The 26168-nt window shown below is 39.1% G+C and overlaps 1 protein-coding gene across 9 annotated transcripts in view; it reads right to left on the reverse strand.

Annotated features, from left to right (window-relative positions):
- RABGAP1L (RAB GTPase activating protein 1 like) overlaps positions 1-26168 on the reverse strand; it is a 729399-nt gene that overhangs the window by 26668 nt on the left and 676563 nt on the right. For 8 of the 9 annotated variants that reach the window (XM_055419205.2, XM_088845319.1, XM_088845320.1 and 5 more), the window contains one exon: positions 9574-9666. In XM_055419205.2, coding sequence (XP_055275180.1) covers positions 9574-9666 — 93 coding nt within the window. Of the gene's footprint in view, positions 1-2867; positions 7078-9573; positions 9667-26168 lie in introns of those variants that run through there. The other variant, XM_088845326.1, reaches the window with a different exon arrangement.

Consider the following 26168-nt stretch of genomic DNA (forward strand, 5'->3'; position numbering starts at 1 on the left):
TGGAATAGCTGGGAACAGTCAAAACATTTTTTAAAAAGAGAGCTACTGAAAAAGAAAAAAACAATCCCAATACAGTGTTAACACTTAAGTAAAAAGTATCTAACGGCAGGAGAAATGTGTATGCTATCTTTTTATGTATTAATGCGTTGTTTAGTCACTAAGTGGCGCCTGACTCTTTTGTGACCCCATGGACTGCAGCCTGCCAGGCTCCTCTGTCCATGGGATTTCCCAGGCAAGAATACTGGAGCGGGTTGCCATTTCCTTCTCCAGGGGATCCTTCCAACCCGGGGATCGAACCCACTTCTCCTGCATTGGGAGACAGACTCTTTACCACTGAGCCACTGGGGTAGCCTGTTTGCTATCTTATGGGGAAAAAAATAGACAAATAACTAGAAAATCCCATTTTTATAACAACACAAATAATATTGACTGTGGATAGCGGATTATTTTTATTGTTGTCTTTTTTTTTAATGTTTCCAAGTTGTCTACAATAAATTTATAATACATGTGTTTAAAAAGTTGTTAAAAAATAAAAAGTAGTTCAGAACATCAATTTCATTGGAGAGGATAAAATGCCAAAACAAGAATTTTTTAAAACTTTACTGCTAACAGAAGCTATGTGAAACTATAACGGGTGCTTCTCTGTGAACAAGGTACAACGGAACCCCTCAAAACTGCCACCTTTCCAGGAACTCTTCCCCAAGATATATTCCTGAAAAGATAGTGTACGTATTTGTAGGGGAAAATTATACCCATCAAATACTGTATGTGTCTACACTTGAATCTTTCAATCTGTGCTGAAGTCATCCAAATTCTAGCAGGGTTTAGAGATTAGTCTTTCATTCTCATCAAACTATGACTCCTTTTAGTGGGAACAACTTACATACTGGGTGTAAACTTAGATTAAAAAAATATGGTTCAGAAATTTTTCCAATAAACTCCCTCCTTTTCAGGAAGAAGCAGCAATATCCAGCACAATTTCATCATAACATATTTCACAGGCAGACTGCTTCAGGTCAGGAAGAGATTTTTCTCATTTCTTGATAAATCCCTTCAAAAGACACCATGGTAAGATGACTTGAATACCTATTCCCAAGTGTCCTATTTCTCCTGAAGTTGAACTTGGAGGTCTCCAAAGCACAAAGAGCTCCCTCAACTATTTATTTACATTGCATTAATTTGGCACAAGTGGAAATGTTGCAGCTACCAGTTTTTCACGCTACAGTGTCAGAGGCTTAGAACCAAGTTAAAATAACCTCAGGTAAGGGGCATCCCTCATAGCTCACTTGGTAAAGAATCTGCCTGCAATGTAGGAGACCCTGGTTCGATTCCTGGGGTGGGAAGATCCGCTGGCAGAGGGACAGGTTACCCACTCCAGTATTCTTGGGCTTCCTTTCTGGCTCAGCTGGTAAAGAATCTACCCGCAATGCAGGAGACCTGGGTTCAATCCCTGGGTTGGGAAGATCCCTTGAAGAAGGGAAAGGCTACCCACTCCAGTATTCTGTTCTGGAGAAATCTATGGACTGCAGTCCAGGGGCTTACAAAGAGTCAGATATGACTGAGTGACTTTCACTTTCACTTCACATGAAAGGCATACAATACAACATTAGAAGACACACACTCTGTTCAAAGGACTTAAAAAACGCGCCAGGTAGCTACTTCGTTATTGATTAAATGTCTGATGGGTTATGTTATATAAGAAAGAGGTATGAGCGCAGCTGAAACTTGACTGGTCATTTCCTATTACCATGATTGTCACCACTCGAACCTTTGACACAGTGCTCAGGGGGTGGGATGGTAAGGGGAAGATCTGGGAGAAATTATGGGTGTCTGAGGGTCTATTAGGCTTCCCAGGTAGCTCAGTGGTAAAGAATTTGCCTGCCAAAGCAGGAGATGTGTGTTCAATCCCTGGGTCAGGAAGATCCCCTGGAGAAGGAAATGGTAACTGACTCCAGTAGTGTTGCCTGGATAATCCCATGGACAGAGGAATGTGGTGGGCTACAGTTGGCTCCTGGGGTTGCAAAGAGTCAGACATGACTGAGCACACACACATGAGGGTCCCTAAAAAGCCAAAGAGCCTAGGGGGCAAGCCTACTGGTTTTTGCTCTAGCAAGAAGCTTCAGTTCAGTGTCTGCAAAGCAAGCAGCACGGTGGGGAGTGTGGACTTCTGCTCTGCACTCACAGACACGTGGGGAAGCAAGCTCTGGGGCCAAAAATGCAGTATCGTCCTCCAAAGTATGAACCTGGGGTGGTCAGATGGAGATTTTCCATGAAGAAGAACCTGCCCACACTTACCATGGGTTAAAGAGAGACGACATGACTTGGCTGTTTCTTCCAGCCTTTCCGAGGAATCAGAACTGTTTTTAGAACTGATTGATTCAAGAAACAGTTTGCCTTTATACTAAAGAAGATAGGTTAGCTTTGGGAAAGGTAGTAATCTTGCCTGGTTCATTCTGAAATGTTGGCAAGGGCGTCCAGCAGAAGTGGACTGGAAGTGGCCCCCTAACCTCAGCCAGGGCAGAAATGCTCACACGCCACACATCTGCCTGAGCAGATTTGCTGACCGCTCAGAGCCCATAGACAACACAGGCAAATTGCTTCCCTTGTGTTTTGGAAAAGACTACAGGAGACAATGCTTACATAGCCCTACAAATTCACATCACACTCTTGGAAATCTCCTCCATGTCACACAATTAACAACATTTGCACAAAAAGCAGAGAGCAACTTTTCTTCTTAGTTTCGTCCCCTCCTGCATAGGAGATGTGTAGTCAGGAAAGTTGGATTAGTATCTTGGGGGAGGAGGATACTGCATTTTTCAGAGAGACAGACGCTGATTTTACAGACACACACAGACAAAAAAACTTACCTCCTCAAAAGTCACAGACCAACTATCGTTTTCAATCATAGGTACAAAGACAATTGAAAAAAAAAAGAATATCCAATGAAATTGCACACCTACTAACACAATTAGGAAATGGTGATAACAAAAAACAGACACTTGGCAATGCTATTTTGCTCTGCTGTTCTTCCTTAGAGTGTCATTTACTCTATGCTCTCTCCAGGACAGCTAATGCTTGATGGAAGAAATTATACTTGAGGCAGCCAATGGGAGCAAAGAGTGATACACTAAACTCCTCCCTCTACACACTGCTATTTGCAGCCCGAGTGACTGAGTCAAACACTGTCTGTGGAACTATTTGCAACTAGGGTGTGAGTTGTTTACACTGTGTTGTTAAGAACTGGGTGGAAGGAACTTCCTTCAGTGATAAAGCCAGAAACCTTGCAAAATATTTCATCTTCGGGCATGACAAAGCCAGCAACCTTGCAAAATATTTCATCTTCAGGCAACTGGACAGGGAAATGAGAAAGAAAAACGGAGGTCCCAGGTCTCCTTGGTGTCTGGGGATTGGAGTTTGGGTGAAGCGGTATAAGGAATGGTGAAAATGATTTTTTCCAAGATGAGAAACCAGAGAAATGTGAACTGGCAATCAGAAGAAAATAAACTTAGCCTTAAAGGAAAAAATGATGGAGAAGGAGGCGGCTTTAGAGACTCTAGCTCAGTATTTTGGGTGTGCTGTCTGCTGCTGTAATGAATTCTTGGCACATGCTTTTAAAGACATTCCAGGGTCCGGAGAAAATGTTTTCCTAAAAGACCCAGGGCAATTTTATTAGCAACAACACACTCAACTCTCACCTTTCTTCTTCTGGGTGCCTCTTTCAAAAGCCTTGATAGTCATCATATTCAAATTTCATCAAACAGTTTTTTGACATTCAAAAACAAATGCCTACAGACAAAAATGTTTAAATGTCTACATTGTAGATGAGATTTGAGAAAGCAAATCTGGATATCTGAGATCATTTCATGCTCTTCCTTCACCCAACACAGCCCGTTTTATCTTTCTGGTGGAAATTTAAACAATTTTAAATGTCAAACTAAAGAGAAAATCTTGTCAGTAGTAACTAACTGGCAGTTGGCAAACCAGACTGAATTTCTTTTAGCATTTAAGAACCATCTTAGATTATACTCTAGCACAGGGGTCAGCAAACTTTTAATGTAAATGCCCAGACAGTAAATATTTTAGGCTTTGTAGGCCATATGGTCTTTGTTGCGGCTACTCAACTCTGCCATTGTTGTGTAAAAACAGTGATAGATAATAAGCATGCGGCTGTGTTCCAATAAAACTTTATTTACAAAAACAGGCAGTGAGCCATATTTGGCCCACAGGCCATATGGTTTATAATCTCTCTAGTACTCTAGCGTATAAATCAAATTTTTAAAAAGCAAATGGGTTACAGATGATGTAGAAACAGGAGTGTGATGTAATTTCCAGTCATCCTCCTTTAACAGGAAATAAGACATACTAAAAATTGAAGAAAAATTTTGGAGCGTTAATTCTAAAGACCATTGATAAACATACTGAGAGATTCTTAATATGCATAACCTTTCTATCTCCCCTGAGTGTTAAGTATAACTCAATCAGCAGACAAACATCATCAGAAACCACCTGCTCCTTCTTAGCTAAGTGGCTCCAGAAGCATCAAGAGAGCTTAGGCTTGCCTTCTCCATCATCCTCCAGCAGTGAGTGCATGAGTTGCTGCTGCTGCTGCTGCTAAGTCACTTCAGTCGTGTCCGACTCTGTGTGACCCCATAGACGGCAGCCCACCAGGCTCCCCCGTCCCTGGGATTCTCCAGGCAAGAACACTGGAGTGGGCCGCCATTTCCTTCTCCAATGTATGAAAGTGAAAAGTGAAAGGGAAGTCGCTCAGTCATGTCTGACTTGTAGCGACCCCATGGACTGCAGCCTACCAGGCTCCTCTGTCCATGGGATTTTCCAGGCAAGAGTACTGGAGTGGCTTGCCTTTGCCTTCTCCGGAGTGCATGAGTTAGCCAAGAGCAAAAAGGAAAAGAGTAGCAGCCATCTGAAGTTTAGAATTAAGTTGTCACAGATAGAAATCACCCTCTTGACTATCACTGTTCATTAAAAGCATGTGATTTCATAACAAATATTTCCAAAAGCCAGGAACATCTCTGTGATGTGAAAAATAATAAAATATGTTTTCACTGGATGAAAAACATTTTTCAAAGGTGGATTCACTTCTCTTGACTTCTGTGAGTAAGGAAGGGTCCAATATGAAAACAAAACAAAACAAAATGGGGCAGGGGTGAAGATCATTTTTTTTCCAGATATGATTAGTATAATTTAAACTTTAGCATAATTTAAAAACAAAATATGATCACTGTTGTAAATTATTTCCTTAGATATGTAAGGATAGCAAATAATACAAGTACAAATTAAGATTTAGAAAACCTTGTTTGTACTATTTATAATTAAACAGCTTAATTTTAAATTACATGCAGGGACAACTGCTCTACAAAAATTAGTATGGGCAAGTAAAACCTTCTGTGAAATTACAGGAATCATTTTCTTTCTGTTTGAATTACATTTTAGTTTTTTTTAAAAAAGTACTATGTCTAACCTTAAGAAAGAAGTTAAACATTCTAAATTTAATTATACTGAATATAGATAAGATCCCTCAATTAGAAACTACATATTTATAATACTGTCGCCCAAACCCAAGAGAGTTTTAAACATTCCTGATTCTTTCTAGGATTTGCCCAACTAGAACAGGTAATAATATAACCTTCATTACACTTTGGGAAATTCACTGAATTTCATTAATTAGCTGTGCTTTTTGAAGGCTTAACTCACATTTGTACAAGTAGTTCTTTCATTAATTAAACAAGAAAAGCATATCATCTTCTAAAGACAGATGAAGGCTGTAGTTCTCTAAAATTACCATTAATGATTGCATCATTAGAAAACTAACCTCCCCCAAATTAAAACGGTTCATCGTCTTAAAATAAAAAATAATATTTTAACTTCTGAAATTGATAACCAACCTCCTATTAGGTGCTTGGCTACTAATTTTTAAAATGACTAAAACAGCTGTACATATCCATGAATGTTTGTTTTCTGGGGATTCATACAAAGATGAAAGTATACATGATGTATTTCTACAGACAACTCTTTATCTTGTATTTCACTTAATCCGAAATTTATAAATATGCAAACCAAAACATCAGAGCAAGTAAAAATCACTACACAAATCCGGCCAGGTCAAACTTAAGAAGGATAATAAAAGAGGCTTATCATAAATACTGTGCATTCTTCTTCCAATAAAGTTTTCTTTCTGTATCTTGGAATCTGGTCATGAAGATAAAACAGAAAGAGTATACCAGAGGCTGTAAGCAGTCATTATAGAGCTCCCTGAGTTTCAAATACAAGCTTATTCCAAGACCAGGCAGCACAGGCACTGTGCATATACACGCATTACCTATTTATCGGTTTTGTCTGTGTGCATACATATATGTATATGTATATAAACACACACACACACACATAAAGACGAATGCATCACCCACTTTTGTGGGCTGGCCTTTCCCTCATAAATATGAGTACATATAGGATCTATAGTCATTGATTAATTCTGACAGGAGGTCTCCCTCCTTTAAGTATGGTTTCTGCACAGGTACCTCTGGTATGACTGAGGCTTATGAAAAAAACATGGCAGGCAGATGTTAATTCTCTTGGGACATTTAGCTTGGCGGGGTTTTTTTTTGGGGGGGGGATATAATTCACATATCAAACATTCATCTTTCTAAAATGTACAATTCAGTGGTTTTTCTACATTCTCAAAGTTGTACAACTGTCACCATTATCAAATTCCAGAATATTTGCATTGTGCTTAGGGTTCCAAAATTTAAATTTATACCAACGCCATTTCATCAAGTGTTAGGTACAGGTAAGTATGCTGATATAACCTCAAGAGTAGATGATTTCATATGTCATAAAAATAGACACAAAATACAAGTTTAGACAGACACAGCAAGAATGTGACCACTGAGAGTTATCTCTACATTGTTAGATCTTTAAATCCATGTCTGGTTTTCCTGAAACACCTCTTTTAGTACCCCATAATGCCCAAGAGAACCAGTATCAAGCTGAAAAAAAATCTCTTGGAATATCATAAGGTATGACATTTCAGGGTCTTTTTTTTTTAATCGACACAACCTTCTTAATTGTCTTGAATTAAGCTAGGGGGCAAACAAGGCATTTTAAACACTGTAGATCCTAACTGTTGAGGAGGGATTGTTAGTGAACTGTGTAAGTTCTGACTCAATGCCTTCAAAGATCTTCCCCAAGTTATTCTTGAGAATTTTCATATCTAGGTTCCCAGTCCCTGGACATGAACAATGAATTATAAAGTGCTTATGTCTTGGGCATAGATCTTACTCTTGACAGGATTAAATTTATAAGATGCTAAAATGTATTTTCTAGGATACTTTCCTAAGTTAATGAATATAACTGTAATTAGCTTCTTAAACTAGATATTAACTATCTGAAAGAACAAATCTCTGGATGGGTGAACACCATGTGCTCAATTGTCACCTTGAAAATGCAATTATAATGTGAGGACCATAACTTTACTAAGTTTATCTCCAGTACAAATTTTTAGACATTATTAAAAGGGTATAGGAATATTAGCTGAATGATGCATTAGCAAGCTATTACAATAATACAAAAATAGCTATAGAGGATATCTTATATACATAAATAGAGCATTTAAGCCGAAAAGTAGTACCTGTGTTCAAAACAAAGGCCAAAAAAAAGTTTAATTCTACTTTGACTCCTCAGTAAAAATTGTACACATCAATAGTATATGTGTGATAGTCACTTTTTAAAAAAATAATAATAATACGCATTGTACTATTCGCTTATACGTACCTGCTTTGACACAAAAAGGATATAAGAAACAATAACAAGTTCAGTTCCAGACTGAATCTGAATACAAAATTTTAGTCTTTCATTTCCCTGTCTTCTATTTAAAGTACCCTTCCCAGACTTCAATCAGAATGATGGCGGCAATAAGAAAATCAGAATGATGCAAGCAGCAGGAGAGTTTCATTTTGGATTCTTAAAAATATTTTTTAATTACTACTTCAAAGCTTTCTACAGCATCATGCTACATAATAAGCTACATTAAAATTGGTTTTACTGAGGGGTGGAAATTAGCTTCCAACTATGAGCACTTTATATGGTAACAGTTATCTGCATCGCAGTATGTGGGAGTCTACTGTCAGCTAGTTTTATAAACAAAGGGAGAAACATACTGATGTTAGATTATTAGGTAACAATACCTGGGAGAAATAGGAGAAAGATAAGTGAGGGACTGGTGGGGCAGACACAAATTAAGGGGATATTATTCTAGTAATAATTGGGTAATTAGAGGCAGCAGGCCTAATAACAACCATTTACTGAACACCAACTATGTGCTGGGTACTTCGCATACAATGCACCTCATCTTCACAACAATCCTTCAAGGAAACGTGTATATTACACATTTTACAGATGGGGAAGAGGTCTAAGATGCTGAACAGTGGCATAGGGGTTAAAATCCCCAACTTGGACTCCAAATCCTGTCTCCTTTTCCAGAAATTCAGGTTTTGAACTCAGATCTGACTACGGAATCCATTCAGGCCCTCTACCACTTCCCTATGTCAACGTTCCAAGCTATTCAATTCAGCAACAGAAACAATATAGACTGAGTGACTGCAGTGGCCTGTGTCCAGCTCTCTGACTACATAAAGGCAACTCTAGTTACAGAAGAGGAAGTCATTTCACAGTGAGTGGTTTAATTAATAATGTCATCACAGTACTTTTTTGGGCAAGTTGTTTCAGCATTGCTGGGACTCAGTGTATGAAATCAGTATTCTCTTATCCTAATGTACTGATGTGGAGAGGGAATCATTATATGTCTGTAGGAATCTGAAGAATCAAAACATGCCGAAGAGAGACACTACTATTTCAGTCAGAAAAGTCAGTATTTCCCCAACACTGCTTTATGGAAACTGTTGCTAATTACCATTGAGGACATCTTTATAACCAGCCCAATTTTTATAAAATACTGCAACTAACTGGGATATTAAACTGAATCATTTTGATTTTGGAACTGCACTCTGTAATGAAATGTCACTGTTTTTCATAAATTTGTTTGTGGAAATAAATGTTGCGACAAACACCATGACTGTGCTCAATATACCTCTGTGGTTTTTATTTTTTACTTTTGAATGAGTTTGTATCTTTAACATTGGCTACAGACAGGGGTAAGTCTGAAACATTCTTGGGCCAGTCTTGGAACAGTTCGCCTTCTAAAAGTCTTTGTGGATGTGACCGTGCTAAAACCGTACTTTGCCATTTTTCTTTTTTTCTCATTTTTGAAAGTAGTTGATAGCCACTTTCTCTCTTTTCTTTTTCCCTTTCTTTCAGCTTCTTATGAAGACTCCCAGTATAAATGCAACAGGTGAAGTTACCTACAAATATACAAACTGAAAGAAAAGAAATATTATGTTTGGCTACTCAGGAGTCTCCTGAGATGAAAACATACCTGGACATTGAGCAAAGTCACAGTTAACATCAATCAAGAAGGAATAGAGGGAACGAATGTCCCCCATTTGCGGCTTTAGGGGAAAGAAGATATTGGCTCAGACAGGTGACCTGTGTCCCCCATACCTTGTATCTATCCATTGGGTCTTCCTGCTGCAGCTGACTCTCTCGCATTGTCTGATATTCTTTCTCATATTTCTTGAGCTTCTTGGTCGGTACCTGCAGGGTTGACAGGAAAACCATGTTAGAAAAAAATCATTCAGGAAACCATTTTCTATGTGTTTCCCAATGAAGTCTCTGGCTTTCTAAAGGAGGACGCCCGACTCAGTATAGGGTGGAAATCTAGACTCCCAGCTGCTCAGATGGTAAAGAATCTGCCTGCAATGAGGGAGCCCTGGGTTTGATCCCTGGGTTGGGAAGATCCCTTGGAGAAGGGAAAGGCTACCCACTTCAGTGTTCCTGCCTGGAGGATTCCATGGACAGAGGAGCTGGCAGGCTACAGTCCAAAGAGTTGGACATGACTGAGTGACTAACACTTTCACTTTTAAAGATTTTCTGTAAAGGTCCAGATAGCCTATATTTTAGGCTATGTGGGCCATACAGTCTAGGGTACAACTCCACTGTTGTTACTATACAAAAACTGCAGATAGGTGATATGCAAACAAATGAGTGTGGTCATGTTCCAACAAAACTTTATTTACCAAAATAAGCTGTAGTTGGTCTGTTCTACAGCACTGCTGACATAGCATCCCTTTTTCCTGTTAATGTATTTAACAGTGCTATTATTTCTGTTAACTGTTTTTCTTAAAGTAAAATTCATTCTTCTGCTACGTTAAAAATCACAATTATTATTTTATAAAAAGACTGAGCAACAAAGAAAATTTTTAATGGACCCTATATACTGGAGAGAAAGTAGATTCTAGAACTGGCAGACAAACGATTTCTATTTCATAATGGTTGTCAAGAGAATTAAATGACGTAAAGTATCTAAAGTAATGCCTGGTTCATGGGATTTTTAAAAAGTGTGTCTAGAAAATATAAAAATTAATCCATTAGAATCTGTCATATATTTTGTATAACAGACTAAGTCTACTTTCAGGTTATTCTTGAACAATCAAAATTTATAGAATTCCTTTAAACATCAAAATCTCCCCTGAATGTTTAGGTCCTAATATGAAGCTAAAGTTTTAAAAAGAAAACAAGTGTGTTACTTGGCTAAATTCTTGGGGACTCAGTGAAGGCAAAGACCATGTGTTGATGCTCCTCAGCTTCCATCATGACATCTACCAAAGTTAATTGGCCCCTCAGTTCAGTTCAGTTCAGTCGCTCAGTCGTGTCCGACTCTCCACAACCCCATGAATCACAGCACGCCAGGCCTCCCTGTCCATCACCAACTCCCGGAGTTCACTCAAACTCATGTCCACAGAGTCGGTGATGCCATCCAGCCATCTCATTCTCTGTCGTCCCCTTCTCCTCCCGCCCCCAACCTTTCCCAGCATCAGAGTCTTTTCCAGTGAGTCAACTTGTCACATGAGGTGGCCAAAGTATTGCAGTTTCAGCTTTAGCATCAGTCCTTCCAATGAACACCCAGGATTGATCTCCTTTAGAATGGACTCTAGGAGGCCCTCAATAGATTGCTTTTTGTCAAGTTTAAAACCTGGCATTTAGAAAACATGTAAGTATGTGTGTGAGAGGGTGAAAGAGGATGGAAAGCAGCAGAAGGAAAATAAAATCAACTTATGGTTTTCTGGGAAAAGGATTGTTTCAATTCTCTCGAATTTGTCCAGGGAATTTGTTAAATAAAAAGCAAAGACACTAGGTTATTCTTATTACTTTGTTCTTCCCATCCAGGCACACTGTGAGTACTGAAATTATCTGCTTTTCATCACAACTGGGAAGTTGCACATAGTCCAAGCCCATCAGGTAGTGTAAATCATTTAACAATCACATGACAACAATATTCATTTGGCTGATGGGGACTGCCTACCCAGGAAGACAAGAAAGGACGCTTTCCAGCATGTTAACTGAATTGCAAAACCATTACTGAATACTGGCATAAGAAACTCTACTACTCCGTCTTCAGAGACTTTCAACAATACACTGTGACCAACGCAAGTGCAAGGCAGAAAAATGCCACCTGCCAACAGTATGGTCTTAAGATCATTGATAAACAATGAGGAAAATATAAATGTTCATGTACTAACAAAAAGCAACACTATTATTTTTCTTGACTTTGAGAGGGACAGTTTTATCCAGTTTTCTTTTCTCTGTACTTATCATATACTCTGAAAACCAAAAACAGATTCTCAAGATGAAGTGGCAAATCACTGGAACTGCAGTCGCCTGAAGCTGAGGAAAAAAAGGAAGAAGTCCCAGTGTTTTAAGCTGTGAGAGGGGTTTCCCCGGTGTCCCTAGGAGAAGGGGTCCAGGGGAGAAGTGAAAAGATTTGTGAGGAGGAGGGAGCCTACTCCAGCAACCACTTACCCACAAGATGAGAAGGAAGTATTATACACTATGTAAATACTTTTGTGTAGCTGAATACTGGTACCACCGGGTACCAGGCTGAACACCAGTCTTGCTTGCATGCTAAGTTGCTTCAGTCATGTCTGACTTGTACCCTACAGACTGTAGTCCGCCAGGCCCCTCTGTTCATGGGGGTTCTCCAGGCAAAAATACTGGAGTGGGTTGCTTGCCATGCCTCCCCCGGGGATCTTCCCAACCCAAGGATCCAACCCAAGTCTCTTTTGTCTTCTGCACTGGCAGGTGGGTTCTTTACCACTAGTGCCTCCTGGGAAGCCCAGGAACATCAGTCTTAGGAGGAAGCATTTTCTACATGGTTCTGAAATGTATTCATTTACCAGTAAGTTAATTACATATTATAAGCTTGTCTCTAGAGAATTTCTTCTAAAACTGTATTTTTTCAATTGAAACTATTTATGACTGAGGGGTTTTTGTTAACATGTAAAAGAGTGTCCTTTTAAAAGTCAATCTTGTTACTTATGTTAAGAGGTTCATTTCAAAGTGAAATATTTTAAAAATGCATTAAACACCCCTCAATAAACTAATCCTTTCCCATCTGGCTGAGATTCTAGGATGTTTGGCTTCATCTTGTTCAGGAAAATAGAGCAGGTTCCCAGAACAATATGTTGCTAGGATACCTTGCAAGCTTATTTATCTTGTGCTGTGGGGTGATATTGAGCATCCACCTGTGATTGGCACAAAGTAAAAGGGAAAAAAAGGTGGAGGAGGAAGGAGAGCTGATATGAAACTCCTGTTGTTTATGAGATAATCAAAGAAAATAGATGACTGTGGCTTTAAAAACTGTATTTCAGGACAAAATTGACTTTATTTTAGGGACTGTAATATTAAAAAACCTCTTCAGTAAGTAGTTTTAATTAAAAACTACTTACTGTTTTAATTAAAAACAGAAAGTCATGAAGAATTATTAAAATTTAAAGAACCTACTATCTCAAGAGTAGTATAGGTATCTTTTCCCTTAAATTACATAAATTTAATGTAATTGTGCACTTAACAATGAGATTTAAAGTACAGGGAAGCATGTGTATAGGTTATATGCAAATACTGTGAGATTTTGTGTAAGGGACTTGAGTATTCATGGAGTTTGTTATCTATGGGGGGTCCTGGAACTAATTCTCTATGGATACTGAGGAATGACTGTAATTACTAATTTGCTTTACTCTTTCTCAAGGTTAATCAAGCTGGCCTCAGTAGGAGATACAGAAGGCGAAGAATGAATAAGAATACAGTAGTTCCCTCTCATCCACACTGGTTGTCAGACTGCAGATAGGACCAAACTCTACATACACTCTATTTTTTCCTATACGTAGGAACAGTAACAATAATAATTATAGAACAATCATTACATGCTGTAATAAAAGGGTTACTTGGACACAAGCACTGTGACACCAGACCGTTGATTTGATAACCAAGGTGGCTGTTAAGTGACTCCTGGTGGGAACACAGTGTGGATACGCTGGGCAAGGGGATGATTTGCATCCTGGGAGGACTGCAGCAGGATAGTGGACCCTAATCAGAACAGTTCACAATTTAAAACTTATGAATTTTTCATTTGTTCATTTCTGGAATTTTCCATTTAGTATTTTAGGATTGCAGCTGATTAGGGTAACTGAAACCTTGGAAAGTGAAACCACAGATAATTTCCCGTGTTCTCTCTCCTTTACATTTAAAGCACTGATTTCCTGTTTTTATATGACTCTGACAGAAAACATATATATGTATATACAAGTTTTTGTTGTATATCAATTAATTTTAGGTGAATTTGTCTTAATAATCTTTACTTCAGTAATCATGCCCATCTAGGTTATCACCTCACTTCATATTTTTATTACATTATTTTGAATACCTCTGTCCATGGGATTTCCCAGGCAAGAATATTGGAATGGGTTGCCATTTTTTCTCCAGGGGATCTTCCTGACCCAACGACAGAACACGCATCTCTTGCATTGCAGGCAGATTCTTTACCACTGAGCCAGCTGGGAAGGCCTTTGATCAGTAGGAATCAACATTAAGAAAAACATGAAATGCCTTCATGCCAGAGAATTGCCTAATAGTTTTAGAGGCATAATTTAGAAAACTCTATATTTAAGCCTCCCAACAATTAAGATAAATTTTAAAAAATTTATTTTACAAATAAAATCCAAGTAATACTTGGAGAGTATTTGCCCAAGACAGGTAACTTGCCCAACATCATATAGCTGGTAAATGGAGTCAGAAATGAGATCCTGGCAGTCTGCCTGCAAACTCTGTCCTCACGACCACTTGGATCTACTGCCTGGGACCAGATGATTGAGGCAAAGCTTCTCGAGAAGTTGACAGTCTAGACATAGTGCTAATTATGTGTCTAATTACCATATAGTTTCATAAGTCCAACAGCAGATGTTCATAATGGTACAAGGGTGATCAAGAAGAAATTTGTTGGGGTAGGGGGAGAGCACCTCAATAAGGAGGATTTTTCATTATGACTGGTTTACATACACTTCCTTGCCCAATTAAACACTCCTGTACTTCCCTTTGCTAATTTTTAACAAGGGGCCAGTCACTTGTAAGAGGCATTTATTTTTGGCTTGATGAATCTGCTTCTTTATTTCAAAAATAAATACAAAACTATTTACTAATCTATACAAATGCTGGCAAAGTAAATCACGATGTTTTTTAAAGGCTGATAAGATGTAGTCAATATTTTCCTGTCAGAGGTCTGAGTGCCTAAAAAGTTAACAGGCCAAAGGCATTAACCATTATGTACTACTGCTCTTACTCACTTCGGATAATTTCTTAAACTAAACATCAATGATTCTAATATATTAATCACTAGATAGAGAAAAACATAAATAAGTCGTATAGCACCACATTTCTTGGTTATGGCAGGGGGTGCTCAGACTGAGAATTTTTAATTGAGTCATGTCTATCAAGATCTGTGAACAGAAGGTGGATCAGTGGCAACCAAAATTCTAATAGTAAGTTTGCAGAAACCTAAAGGACTTAGAATGAAATAACTGGGAAGAAATCAAGAGGAGAAGACACTAAGAAGAGGGAGCATGTCCCTTAGGCTTCACTTCACCCTCCTCATGGTGTTCAGCAAAAGAAGCTACCCTGACTCTTTTTGAGTTTTTAGTACTAGGAGGAGGGAAACAGAGTTAATTTCCTCCCCCGCCCCCCAGGGTACTTGGAGAAGACTCTTGAGAGTCCCTTGGACTGCAAGGAGATCCAACTAGCCAATCATAAAGGAAATCAGTCCTGAATATTCATTGGAAGGACTAATGATGAAGCTGAAGCTCCAATATTTCAGCCACCTGATGTGAAGAATTAACTCATTAGAAAAGACTCTGATGCTGGGAAAGAGTGAAGGCAGGAGAAGGGGACGACAGAGGACGAGATGGTTGGATGGCATCACTGACCCAATGGACATGAATTTGAGCAAGCTCCGGGAGATGGTGAAGGACAGGGAAGCCTGGCGTGCTGCAGTCCATGGGGTCGCAAAGCGTTGGATACAACTCAGCAACTGAACAGCAACAACTGGGGGAAACCTTCAGAGAATATAAGAACCTATAAATGATGATTCACGGTATTCATTTTTATTGAGGTATAACGGACATATGACGTTCTATCAGTTTCAAGATGTATGATTCGATATCTGTACACACTGCAAGATGATCACCAAATTCAGTCTAGTTAGCATCCATCTCTACTGTTACTATCTCACTTCATCTTGTGATGAGAACTTTTAAGATCTACTCTCTCAGTAACTTTCAAATATGCGATACAGTATTATTAACTACGGACACCATGCTGTATGTTACATCCCTGTGACTTATTCATTTACAACTGGACGTTTGTACCTTTTGAACCTCTTTCACCCATTTCATGACCCCTCTCCCCCACCGCCCCAGCCCTGAGCCTCTGGTAACATTAGTTGTACTCCAATATCTAAGGAATACAGTGGTTTAAGGGGGTGAGGACAAGAAAAGTATTTATCTCTTGCTGTAATTCTAACGTAACTCCCAATGTTTATAGACATCAAATTACTCGACACACTTTTCCTGAATTCACACACTAGTTTACAGTGCTGCACTTTTGTTCATTTCATCAGGCGTGCTCAGTTTCCCCAATTACTCAAGCCTAAAGGTGCACACTCCTGTGACAGGTTCCTGTTCTCATTCATGAATAATTGTATGATGTGAGTCACTTTTCGGCATTTGTGGCTTACTCCTGAATATAGTGTGCTCATCAGAGTATCTATGAAAGCTTCTGAAATATTGATTTCTACTTTCTTTACCATGTTCTAATATAATCTGTCTGGCCCTAGTGCTGTAGCAACTCTAAGAGACACAGCATTTTATAGAAACTGCTTATCTGTTCATTTCTAATTTTTCATCTCCAGGCCTATAAATCTAATCTATGTACTATTTATATGGAACTTCTTGGCACTTCTGCTCTAGAGCTTTCCTATCAATAAATAATACCTGGAGGTAATTTCTTTATTATTTATGTTTTGACAACTTCCAAATTTATAGTGCCCAGCCCAAGACTTCTACTGAGCTCAATCTACGTAATTCACTGTGAATTTCATGTATTTTGGATGTTTCATATTTGAGATGTTTTCAATCAGGAGACACAACCCACCCCCTACACCCCAACTTGCTCTTCCGTGGTTCACCCTCAATACGATGCACAGGCCAGAAACCCAGCAGTCACATTTGGGCTGGGTTTACTACGTCCATTCAGTAAGTTGAGCATACTGAGAAAGACTAAGTGACATGCAGAGGGACCAAAGTAATGACCAACCCCAAGGTAAGGTGCCTTTCTGACACCAAACGTAAAGCCTTCATTGCAATATGTTATGTCTGTCATCCACCCAGCACACAAGGCTCTCAAACCCAAGAGCCCTGCTAAGCTTTATCAGTCACCTGCTACAACTTGCTGAGTGAAGCAACTGCAGGATGATGGAGATGCTCTATTTTAATAGCTGACTGGGAGATAGTGAACCTAGGATATATGCCATCTTAACAAGCACAAAGCAGGAACTCAGAAAACAATAAACACCTTCACTCTGAACTTTCTGGGCAAGCTAGGAAAAAAAGGGAAGGTCAAATAGACCCTGAGGTGACTGAGCCGGGAGTTTCACTCTGAGAGAAGCCTGCTTAAAATTCCATGAAGTCTCAAGAGGGGGCAGATTGAAATGATATATTTTCCTCCTCTCCCAGCCTTCTGAAAAAAGCACTGAGGCATAAACAACTCAGGAGATTTACAGCTTGAAGCAAATTACCTTAAGATATTGCAATCAGTCAGAGCTTAGATGGAACATTTTTTGAGGCCTACAGTTTCATTGAGAATGCCCTTCTCTATGTATTGTTCTCATATTTGTTTCTTTCTGTTCCCCCTGCTTCATGTACAGATTTCTAAAAAACAAAAAATGACAGGTTCTTTTTTTCACCCACATGCAACAGCTGCAACAGGGTTACAACCATTCCTATTAGTTTTTAAGTCTTTTACTCAGATTTTTTTGGTATCTGAAGGAGAAAAAAGACATTTAGCCTATTTTTCTTTAAAGCAATACAAATCCTTATCTCACTACTTTCAATTTTCGACTGATAGAAATTCTGTTTTCTCTTAGATTTTGGTGAGAAATGTATCACTGAAAATGTTTATTGTAGCATTTGAAAAATAACCGAATGCTACCAGTGCTAAAAATTAATACTGTAAGGTAGTAAGTAATACACTAAATCTGGTCACATGTGGAATGGTATTGGTCTGATTCCAGGGAGCAGATGAACCAGCTGTAGTCCCCAAACTGGGCCACAGAAAGCTGATACAGCTATGCATTCAGAGTGAGCTAATTAAGCTTATTTAAAACTAGACAATGAGACAGGAGGGGAAGAATGATAGCAGAGCTATGTAGGACACTGTTCTTCATTACCATCAAATGCTATGTTCACTGGAATAGTGCTGGCCTTTGCACTGCAGATGCTGAGAAACCCGAAGCTGTATTTTTATGTCAGTTGCCATTGGCAATTAGGTCAGAAGTAAATACACATTCTTGCTGAAAATATTCACTGTAGGCAGGAGGCTATAGATATTTATGCTACACAAAATTTAATTCAAGACTAATATGCTGGGACTTGCCTGTCAGTCCACTGGTTAAGACTGCCTTCCAATGCAGGGGCATGGGTTCCTGAGCCTACAGCTAAGATCCCACATGCCTCGGGGCCAAAAAATCAAAACATAAAACTGAAGCAATATTGTAACAAATTCAACAAAGACTTTAAAAAACAGTCCACATTAAAAAAAAAAACTAAACAAACAAACAAAATATATATATGCCAAACAGCAGTTGTATGAAACAGCCTGAGTATGTCTGTCTTCAGATTCACCTTTACCATACCCTACTATCTGAAAAGGAAAGCAGTGGGAAAGAAAGAGAAATTGGGAACCTTTACTGTATTCACGTACCTTAAAGGTAGTCCCTGAAAGGAAGGAAGTCAAACTGGCTAGAAGTCATCAGCAGGAGTATTCAATGCATGATAACTGCACTGCCACTTTTTTTTTCTTTTTGAATTTTTTTTTTTATTGAAGGATAATTGCTTTACAGAATTTTGTTGTTTTCTGTCAAACCTCAACATGAATCAGCCACAGGTATACATATATCCCCTCCCTCCTGAACCTCCCTCCCATCTTGAACTGCCATTTTTATATACCAACTGTTTATTTAACATGGGAAGAAAAACTCATCCCTCCTTTGCATTTTTAAAAACCTCCCATTTGCTCACTCACTCCATAGATAGGTACTGATAACCTACAGTGTTGCAGGCAAAGCCAGCAAGAACAAATGCACAGTGTGGCCCCTCCAGGTGCTCAGTCTGGTGGGAAGGAAGTCTTCAAAGAAATGACCACACAGTTGAAATAAACAGTGCGCTTACATAAGGTGAGCGCTGTTGAGGAGAAGTTAAGGTTAGGGGATAAAAGTGGACAGGGTTCTAAATTTTGATTGCTTCTCTGTGGAATGACAACAAAGCTGAAGAGAAGTGAAGAGTTAAGTCAGGGACCTCCCTGGTGGTCCAGTGATTAATAATCTGCTTGCCAATGCACGGAACACGGGGTTCAAGCCCTGGTCCGGGATGCTCCCACATGCCCATGCCATGGAGCAACTAAGCCCATGCGCCCCAACTGCTGAAGCCCTCTCGCCCTAGAGCCCCTGCTCACCAACAAGAGAAACCACGACAGTGAGAAGCCTGAGCACCACAACTAGAGAACAGCCCCTGCTCACAGCAACTAGAGAAACCCTGCATCCAGTGGAGCCATAAATAAATAAATAATACAATTGAAAAACAAAAAATCAGTCAGCCAGTGAAGAGTAGGGAGGGCGTGTGTTCCCAGCAGAGGGAATGATGGCCATAGGATGGCAAAGAGCAAGCTCAGCTACATAATTTGCCAGGACCAATACAAAATAAAAATCAAAGCCGCCTGTTCAAAAACCGAGAATTTCAAGGTGACAGTAGAGCATTAAACCAAACGCAGTCATGCAGGGCACATGCCCACGAAGCCGGCTGGAGGGACTGAAGGCCTGCTGGAGCACAGTGAGGAGAGAAGCTGGAGGGACTGAAGGCCTGCTGGAGCACAGTGAGGAGAGAAATGGCTAGCTGAGGCTGAAGAGGTGTGAGAGGTCCCCGGGCACCAGCCCAAGGTACAGGGCCTCCCGGGACCAACCTCACAGACCAACCTACTGCTGCTTCCTGCACAGCTCCACAAAGAGTTACTGAAGAGCTGTTGTGTAAGTCAGACCATTATGTAAGCACTCTTCTGGGAGCTAAGAGGAAGACAAAGAAGACAGTCTTTGCTTCTAAGCAGCTTACAAATAATTGCATAATTTAGGGTAGAATGTGGTTAAGTTCCACAACAGACTATAAGTACCAATTTGTGGGAGACTCAAGGCATGAAGATCACTTATTTGAGGTACAATGTGTAAACACAGACAGAAGGACTTCAAATGGACTGAAATTAGCATTCCTCTGCCTTTAGAGCAAAGATTGGGCTGTATCACTTCCTTATATGCCAGGCACTCTACATGTATTAGTTTATTTTTGCCTCACATCTGTGAGGTAGGTGCTATTAATTTCCCTCACTTTACAGAGGAGGAAACAGAGTCAGAAAGGTTAAATAACTTGCCGGAGGTCACAGAGCTAGCCAGGTGGCTATTCATTCTAATCAGGGCAATCTGGATCTGAAGTCCTGGCTTTGGACTAGTATATGACGTTATCATTTTACAAACATTTTATTTTGCTGTTTTATATTTATATGTTATTCTTATGCCTTTTAAATTTCTTTCCCTTGGTCTTCTGTTGTCACTTTAACCTTTTTATGTACTTGATTAGCTATATACACTGCCTCAAATTGACAAAGAGATAAAAAACAAGAAAAAATAATTTTTCTTGGCATCACAAAAAGACACAACTGAGCGACTAACACTTTCACTTTTCTTTTTTATAAGTGTCAGGATTTTTCTTTTCATCTTTATCAGCATTTTTCTTTTTTTTTCTTTTTTGGTAGGTATCAATAGCCTCCAAGGACTGGAGATAATCACGGCCGTAAGTCTTCTCCCTACTACCTTTCTACCAAGCAGGAAGCGTCAGTTGTCAGGTGGTAGTCAACAAACCCAGCGTGTTCGGCTGCAGGTGCCATCCTGCAGGTGTTAGACTGCTAGCTTGTCAGAATCTTACATGCAATCCATACAAGGCCAGAGGGGCCTACATACAGTATTTCTAGCCAATCCAATGAAAAATTATTTGACATCCTTTATCCTAATTAGAAAACCCTTTGCTGCTGCTGTTGCTAAGTTGCTTCAGTCATGTCGGACTCTGTGCAATTCCATAGATGGTAGCCCACCAGGCTCTGCCATCCCTGGGATTCTCCAGGCAAGAACACTGGACTGGGTTCCCATTTCCTCCTCCAATGTGTGAAAGTGAAAGTGAAGTCACTCAGTCACGTCCAACTCTTTGCGACGCCGTGGACTGCAGCCTACCAGGCTCCTCCATCCATGGGATTTTCCAGGCAAGCATACTGGAGTGGGTTGCCATTGCCTTCTCCGAGAAAACCCTCTAGTGTAGATTTAAATATAAGTAGGTTGAATTTAGCAGCAGCAGGTTGAATTTATAGTAGTTATCTCATGATTGGGGTCTTTCTAATGCCAACCAACTACCATTCCCATATCAGGGTGCTTCAAATATTAATCAAGTCCGAGGTATAGACTAAAACTAACACATATCACACTGTGTAGGCTGTAGTATCTTCATTTAAATTGCAGAGTCTAACAGTAAGGCAGGACTATAAGAGCTATAGAGAGGGGTAAGATTAAGGAGGAAACAGCTCATTATGGCTTATTTCTCTCCTCATTCCATAAAGGAAACAGAAAGAAAGTGCTGTAAGCAAAAGGCATGGAGCTAAAAACATGGGCCTACTAACTGTGCCACGCAGTTATGTTTGTCTGGGTGAGGACCTAGCAGCCTGGTGTATGGCACCTGCAGAGCAGGCTGGAAAGAATACTGTGGAGCCAGGTCATTAGAAGATCTAGGTCGTTGCCAAATTGATGAAAGCGTGAATTATTTTGGTAGTTGCTAGTTGTGTGACCATATTTTCTGAACTAAAAAATGGCACGTGGGCTTAGCAGATGTTTGTATCCATTCTGAATATGAGAAGCAATCTGGAATAAGTAGGAACATAGAATACTAAATTTTAAAATTGTTTTGGTAGCTTATAGGACTTAGAAGGTAGAATATTTGACATCAGAACTACTTTAAAAAAAAAAAAGTCCTGTCCCAGAAATGATAAGAAGTCAGTGAGATTTTAAAACAGGGCAACAGAAAGATCATAACTGTGCTAGTAAGAATGCTCATTGGAAATGGTGTCTATGCTAAACTAGAAAGGGGGATAAAGAAAAGGAGGAAAGTGACAACTGAAAAAATATTTATAAAGTTATGAAAACAGTTCAGGAGAAAAGGCGTTTGTTAAGATGGCGGCAGTACAGGACTTGCCTGGAGGTCCAATGGTTAGGATTTCACGCTTTCACTGGAGAGGGCCTGGGTTTGATCCCTGGCTGGGGAGCTAAGATCCTACAAGCTGCATGGTGCACCCATAAAATTAATAAATTAAAAAAAAATAAAAGGAGACAGTAGAAATGCTAAGGAAGGACCACTAAAACCAGTAATAGAGAGGCCTTTGAAGCAAGTCTTCCTTGCTCATTTTGGTCAGGCCAAGAGAACCCTCCCCTCCTAAAACTTCTTTCAAACTAGTCTATACAACTTATTTAACAATCACATATGGCTATAATTAGTTTTTCCTGGGCATGAACTTTCTTAATTCAATTAGGATGGCTTATGGCAAAAACAAACAAACAAACAACTGCCTTATTTAAGCTTGGTATCTCCTGCTTTAATTGAAACAATAACGCAGATTTGTTCAGTTAAGCACATTCTTCAAGTCTCAGGGTTCATTGGGACTGTGTTAAGTAGTCAAAATATTGGAATAAAAAAAGAGATAAAGACTGTGCCCATATATTCTCCTTGAGTATGGGTATTATAGGAGACATGATGACAGAGAGTTGATAAGTAGAAAGACACAGAAATTCACTTAATATAGGATATTTCTGTTACCTAAATGAGAAGACTGTGATAACCAATTAAAAATGGCAGTTTTCCTTGATATGTTTGACAGAGCCAATAATTAGCTCTGCTCTGTGGGGCAATTTCTAAAGCAGTGCATAAGAATGAGACTATTTGAGGAACGTTTTTATGCTATGCAATTAGATGCTGTTTCCTAAACTGAAATTCACTTCTATAATCCTAGGAAAGACATTACTAAAAACATCATGCATACTAAATGCTTAATACAGGAAGGACAGATATATATATATATATGCATATGTATATCTGACAGTCAATAAGTGTATGTCTAAGACAATTCTCACTTTGAAAAAAGGTAATATCAAACTAACTTTCTAAAAGTTAACTAAAAGAAATCATTTTAAACAGGAAAATAGATCAAATAAGAATATGTTTGCAAGTAGGCTTGGCTGCACAGGTGGAAGAAAGGTTAAGATTAGTTTTCTATATGCCTGTTTAAGTTCCAACCACTGTTTTTTACACATGAATGATTGTTCTCCAAAGCTTGGGGTGGAGTGGCACTTACGCTCTCATTTCCATGGAAATTGTGAGGCAAGAAAAATAATGTATGGGGAAATGTGTAAGTCAGCCCTCACTTCCCTTCCACCCATCCAGCCCTCCTCATTTCCATGGGAACAGGAATTGAAAGACCTCCAGCAGCTGAAAGTGAAAGCTCACTCATAGATTGCAGCTGTTTGAATGTCAGCTGAGCACTGCAAATGACAGTTTATAGCAGCTGTTAAAATTTTTAAATGATGTTTTCCCTAATAAATTCCTCACTATAATAATTTACAAGGGGGAAACTGACTAGCATGAGGAAGAACACTCAAAGGGATGTTTTGAGGCTTAGTCTGTTGCTGTCTTTCATAATTCTAATATCATATATCATTTTAAAACAAATGACTGTAATAGGAAAGGCAGTGAAATGAAGAGTATGTTCATCAAGTCACTGTGATGTCACAAACTTCTTCCAAATGGTGGACGTGGAAAAGTGTGGAGCAACTAATTAAACTCAGGGAAGAGAGAGAAAAGGAGGAGAGGAGGGATCTAATTTAGCTTTTTAAAAATGATTAATTATAGTTTATTACGCGAAATTATGTGAAGATTGTCAGCTACACCCAAAGGTGGAACACTGAGTCCAATGATGTTGGTGAGAGATCTTGACTTAGGCATTTGTAAAGAATTCTATAAACAAACAGTACTGTATTCAAATCTCTTTGGTTGGAGTTCAAAGGGAGAGGTATACCCATATATACATACGTGTGTGTGTGTGCATGTATCTGTGTATATATATATATTTGCTGCTGTGATTGGAAAGGACAAACCAGAACTTGCTAAAGATTGCCCAATTCCTCTCTACTTTCAAGGGCTTTAGCATACACATATAAAGTGACTTATAGATAAAAATCTGTGTTAAAAGCTTCTAGCTCAAGGGGAAATAGCCTCTTCAATTCAGATTATTTCAGATTAATGAACACAATCCTTTTAAATATATGTGAAGGCTGACAAAGGAAAAAACAGAATTCTTTTTGTTTTATATTGTCAGTGACTCAATTTTATCTCTGAGGTACTTTTTCACTCTTTATGGAGGGGTTGTTGTTCCCAATTGTTCCCTATAACTTGGCTTCTACTCACACATGCCTCAGGCAAATACAAAATCTGAACACTGCCTAATACAATTCAACAGAATAGTGTCAAGAGCATTAGCCAGCAAGGTGAGTGGGAATATTATAATAGACCTTTGGGGCCTACGTGGGCTTCTTATTCTTACCACAATCTTCAAGGTAATAGTTCCAAAAACACGATATAAGAATAAACTATAGCGGAGTTCCAAGTTAAGATAACCAACCGGTTTCCACTGCTGATTCACGCAGTCCAATTTCGTTTACATCAAGAAGTACATATTGAGAACCTTCTTATCATGGAGCTCCAAGTGCTACTAACACTAACAGTTATTAACGAGACTGAGTTTCTAACTGCCAGGTATCTATTTTTGAATGAGATATTACTATTTTAAAATTAATCTTATAAAAAAAATACATGGAGTTCTCCTTCCCCAGCCCTCATTACTATAGATCTTGATATTCATGAGGGTTGTCCTGAGACTCTGTGAATATTACTTATAATGTAATAGATAACATACCCTATAAAATGCAGGTCAGTAGTTGAAAAATTGAAAGTGACCCAAGGTGAATCTATAAAATGGGCCCAAAGTTATTAATAAATTCTGGTACTTCCCAATTCTGCATAAATGCTTTTTCTTTCTCTTTTCATGAGTAAATTTCTACTGGCTAACATAACAGTTAAGATAGTTTTATAAAGCACTTTGATGCTTATGTAAAGTATATGGTGACACAGATTCATAGCATAGATAGGACCTACTATTAAATTTGATAAGCTAAAGCATGGTTTAACTTACTCCAAATGGCTCTTTTCTTGCTAAAAACCGTAATTCCTTTGGCCTTTATGAGAAATTAAGTTTCTCAAATTTCCTTTTTCAAAGTTAATGATTTCTTGTGATACATTTTCCAGAGATTATTTATAAATGCAAATATGTAAGGACAAGCCAAGAGGAGAGTGAAAAAGTTGGCTTGAAGCTCAACATGCAGAAAACAAAGATCATGGCATCTGGTCCCATCACTTCATGGGAAATAGATGGGGAAACAGTGGCAACAGTGTCAGACTTTATTTTTTGGGGCTCCAAAATCACTGAGGATGCTGACTGCAGCCATGAAATTTTTAAAAAACGCTTACTCCTTGGAAGGACAGTTATGACCAACCTAGATAGCATATTAAAAAGCAGAGACATTACTTTGCCAACCAAGGTCCGTCTAGTCAAGGCTATGGTTTTTCCCATGGTCATGTATGGATGTGAGAGTTAGACTGTGAAGAAAGCTGATTGCCGAAGAATTGATGCTTTTGAACTGTGGTGCTAGAGAAGACTCTTGAGAGTCCCTTGGACTGCGAGGAGATCCAACCAGTCCATTCTAAAGGAGATCAATCCTGGGTGTTCACTGGAAGGATTGATGCTGAAGCTGAAGCTCCAATACTTTGGCCACCTCATGCGAAGAGCTGACTCACTGGAAAAGAGTCTGATGCTGGGAGGGGTTGGGGGCGGGAGAAGACGGGGAGGACAGAGAATGAGATGGCTGGATGGCATCACCAACTCGATGGACATGGGTTTGAGTGAACTCCGGGAGTTGGTGATGGACGGGGGCCTGGCGTGCTGTGAATCATGGGGTCACAAAGAGTTGGACACGACTGAGTGACTGAACTGAACTGAACTGAAGGACAAGCCAAAATTAAGCCAAAGTTCAAATTAAGTGATTTACTTCATCTCTTAGACTTTGTAAGCAGAAGCAGGTATATATTTCTGTATATATTGTTTTAGTGCAGAAAAAGTCAAAGGTATTACATCTAGATATTCTCAAAACTTACTGATATGAACATAAAACAGAGAACCCAGAAAAATTTACAAAAGTTTTCTGAGAACAGTAGTAAAGGCCTTCCTTGAGAATAAAGAAAATTAAA

Source organism: Moschus berezovskii, chromosome 17 (genome assembly GCF_049115385.1).
Source record: "Moschus berezovskii isolate FMDL1 chromosome 17, NW_MosBer_1.0, whole genome shotgun sequence".
Taxonomy (NCBI): domain Eukaryota; kingdom Metazoa; phylum Chordata; class Mammalia; order Artiodactyla; family Moschidae; genus Moschus; species Moschus berezovskii.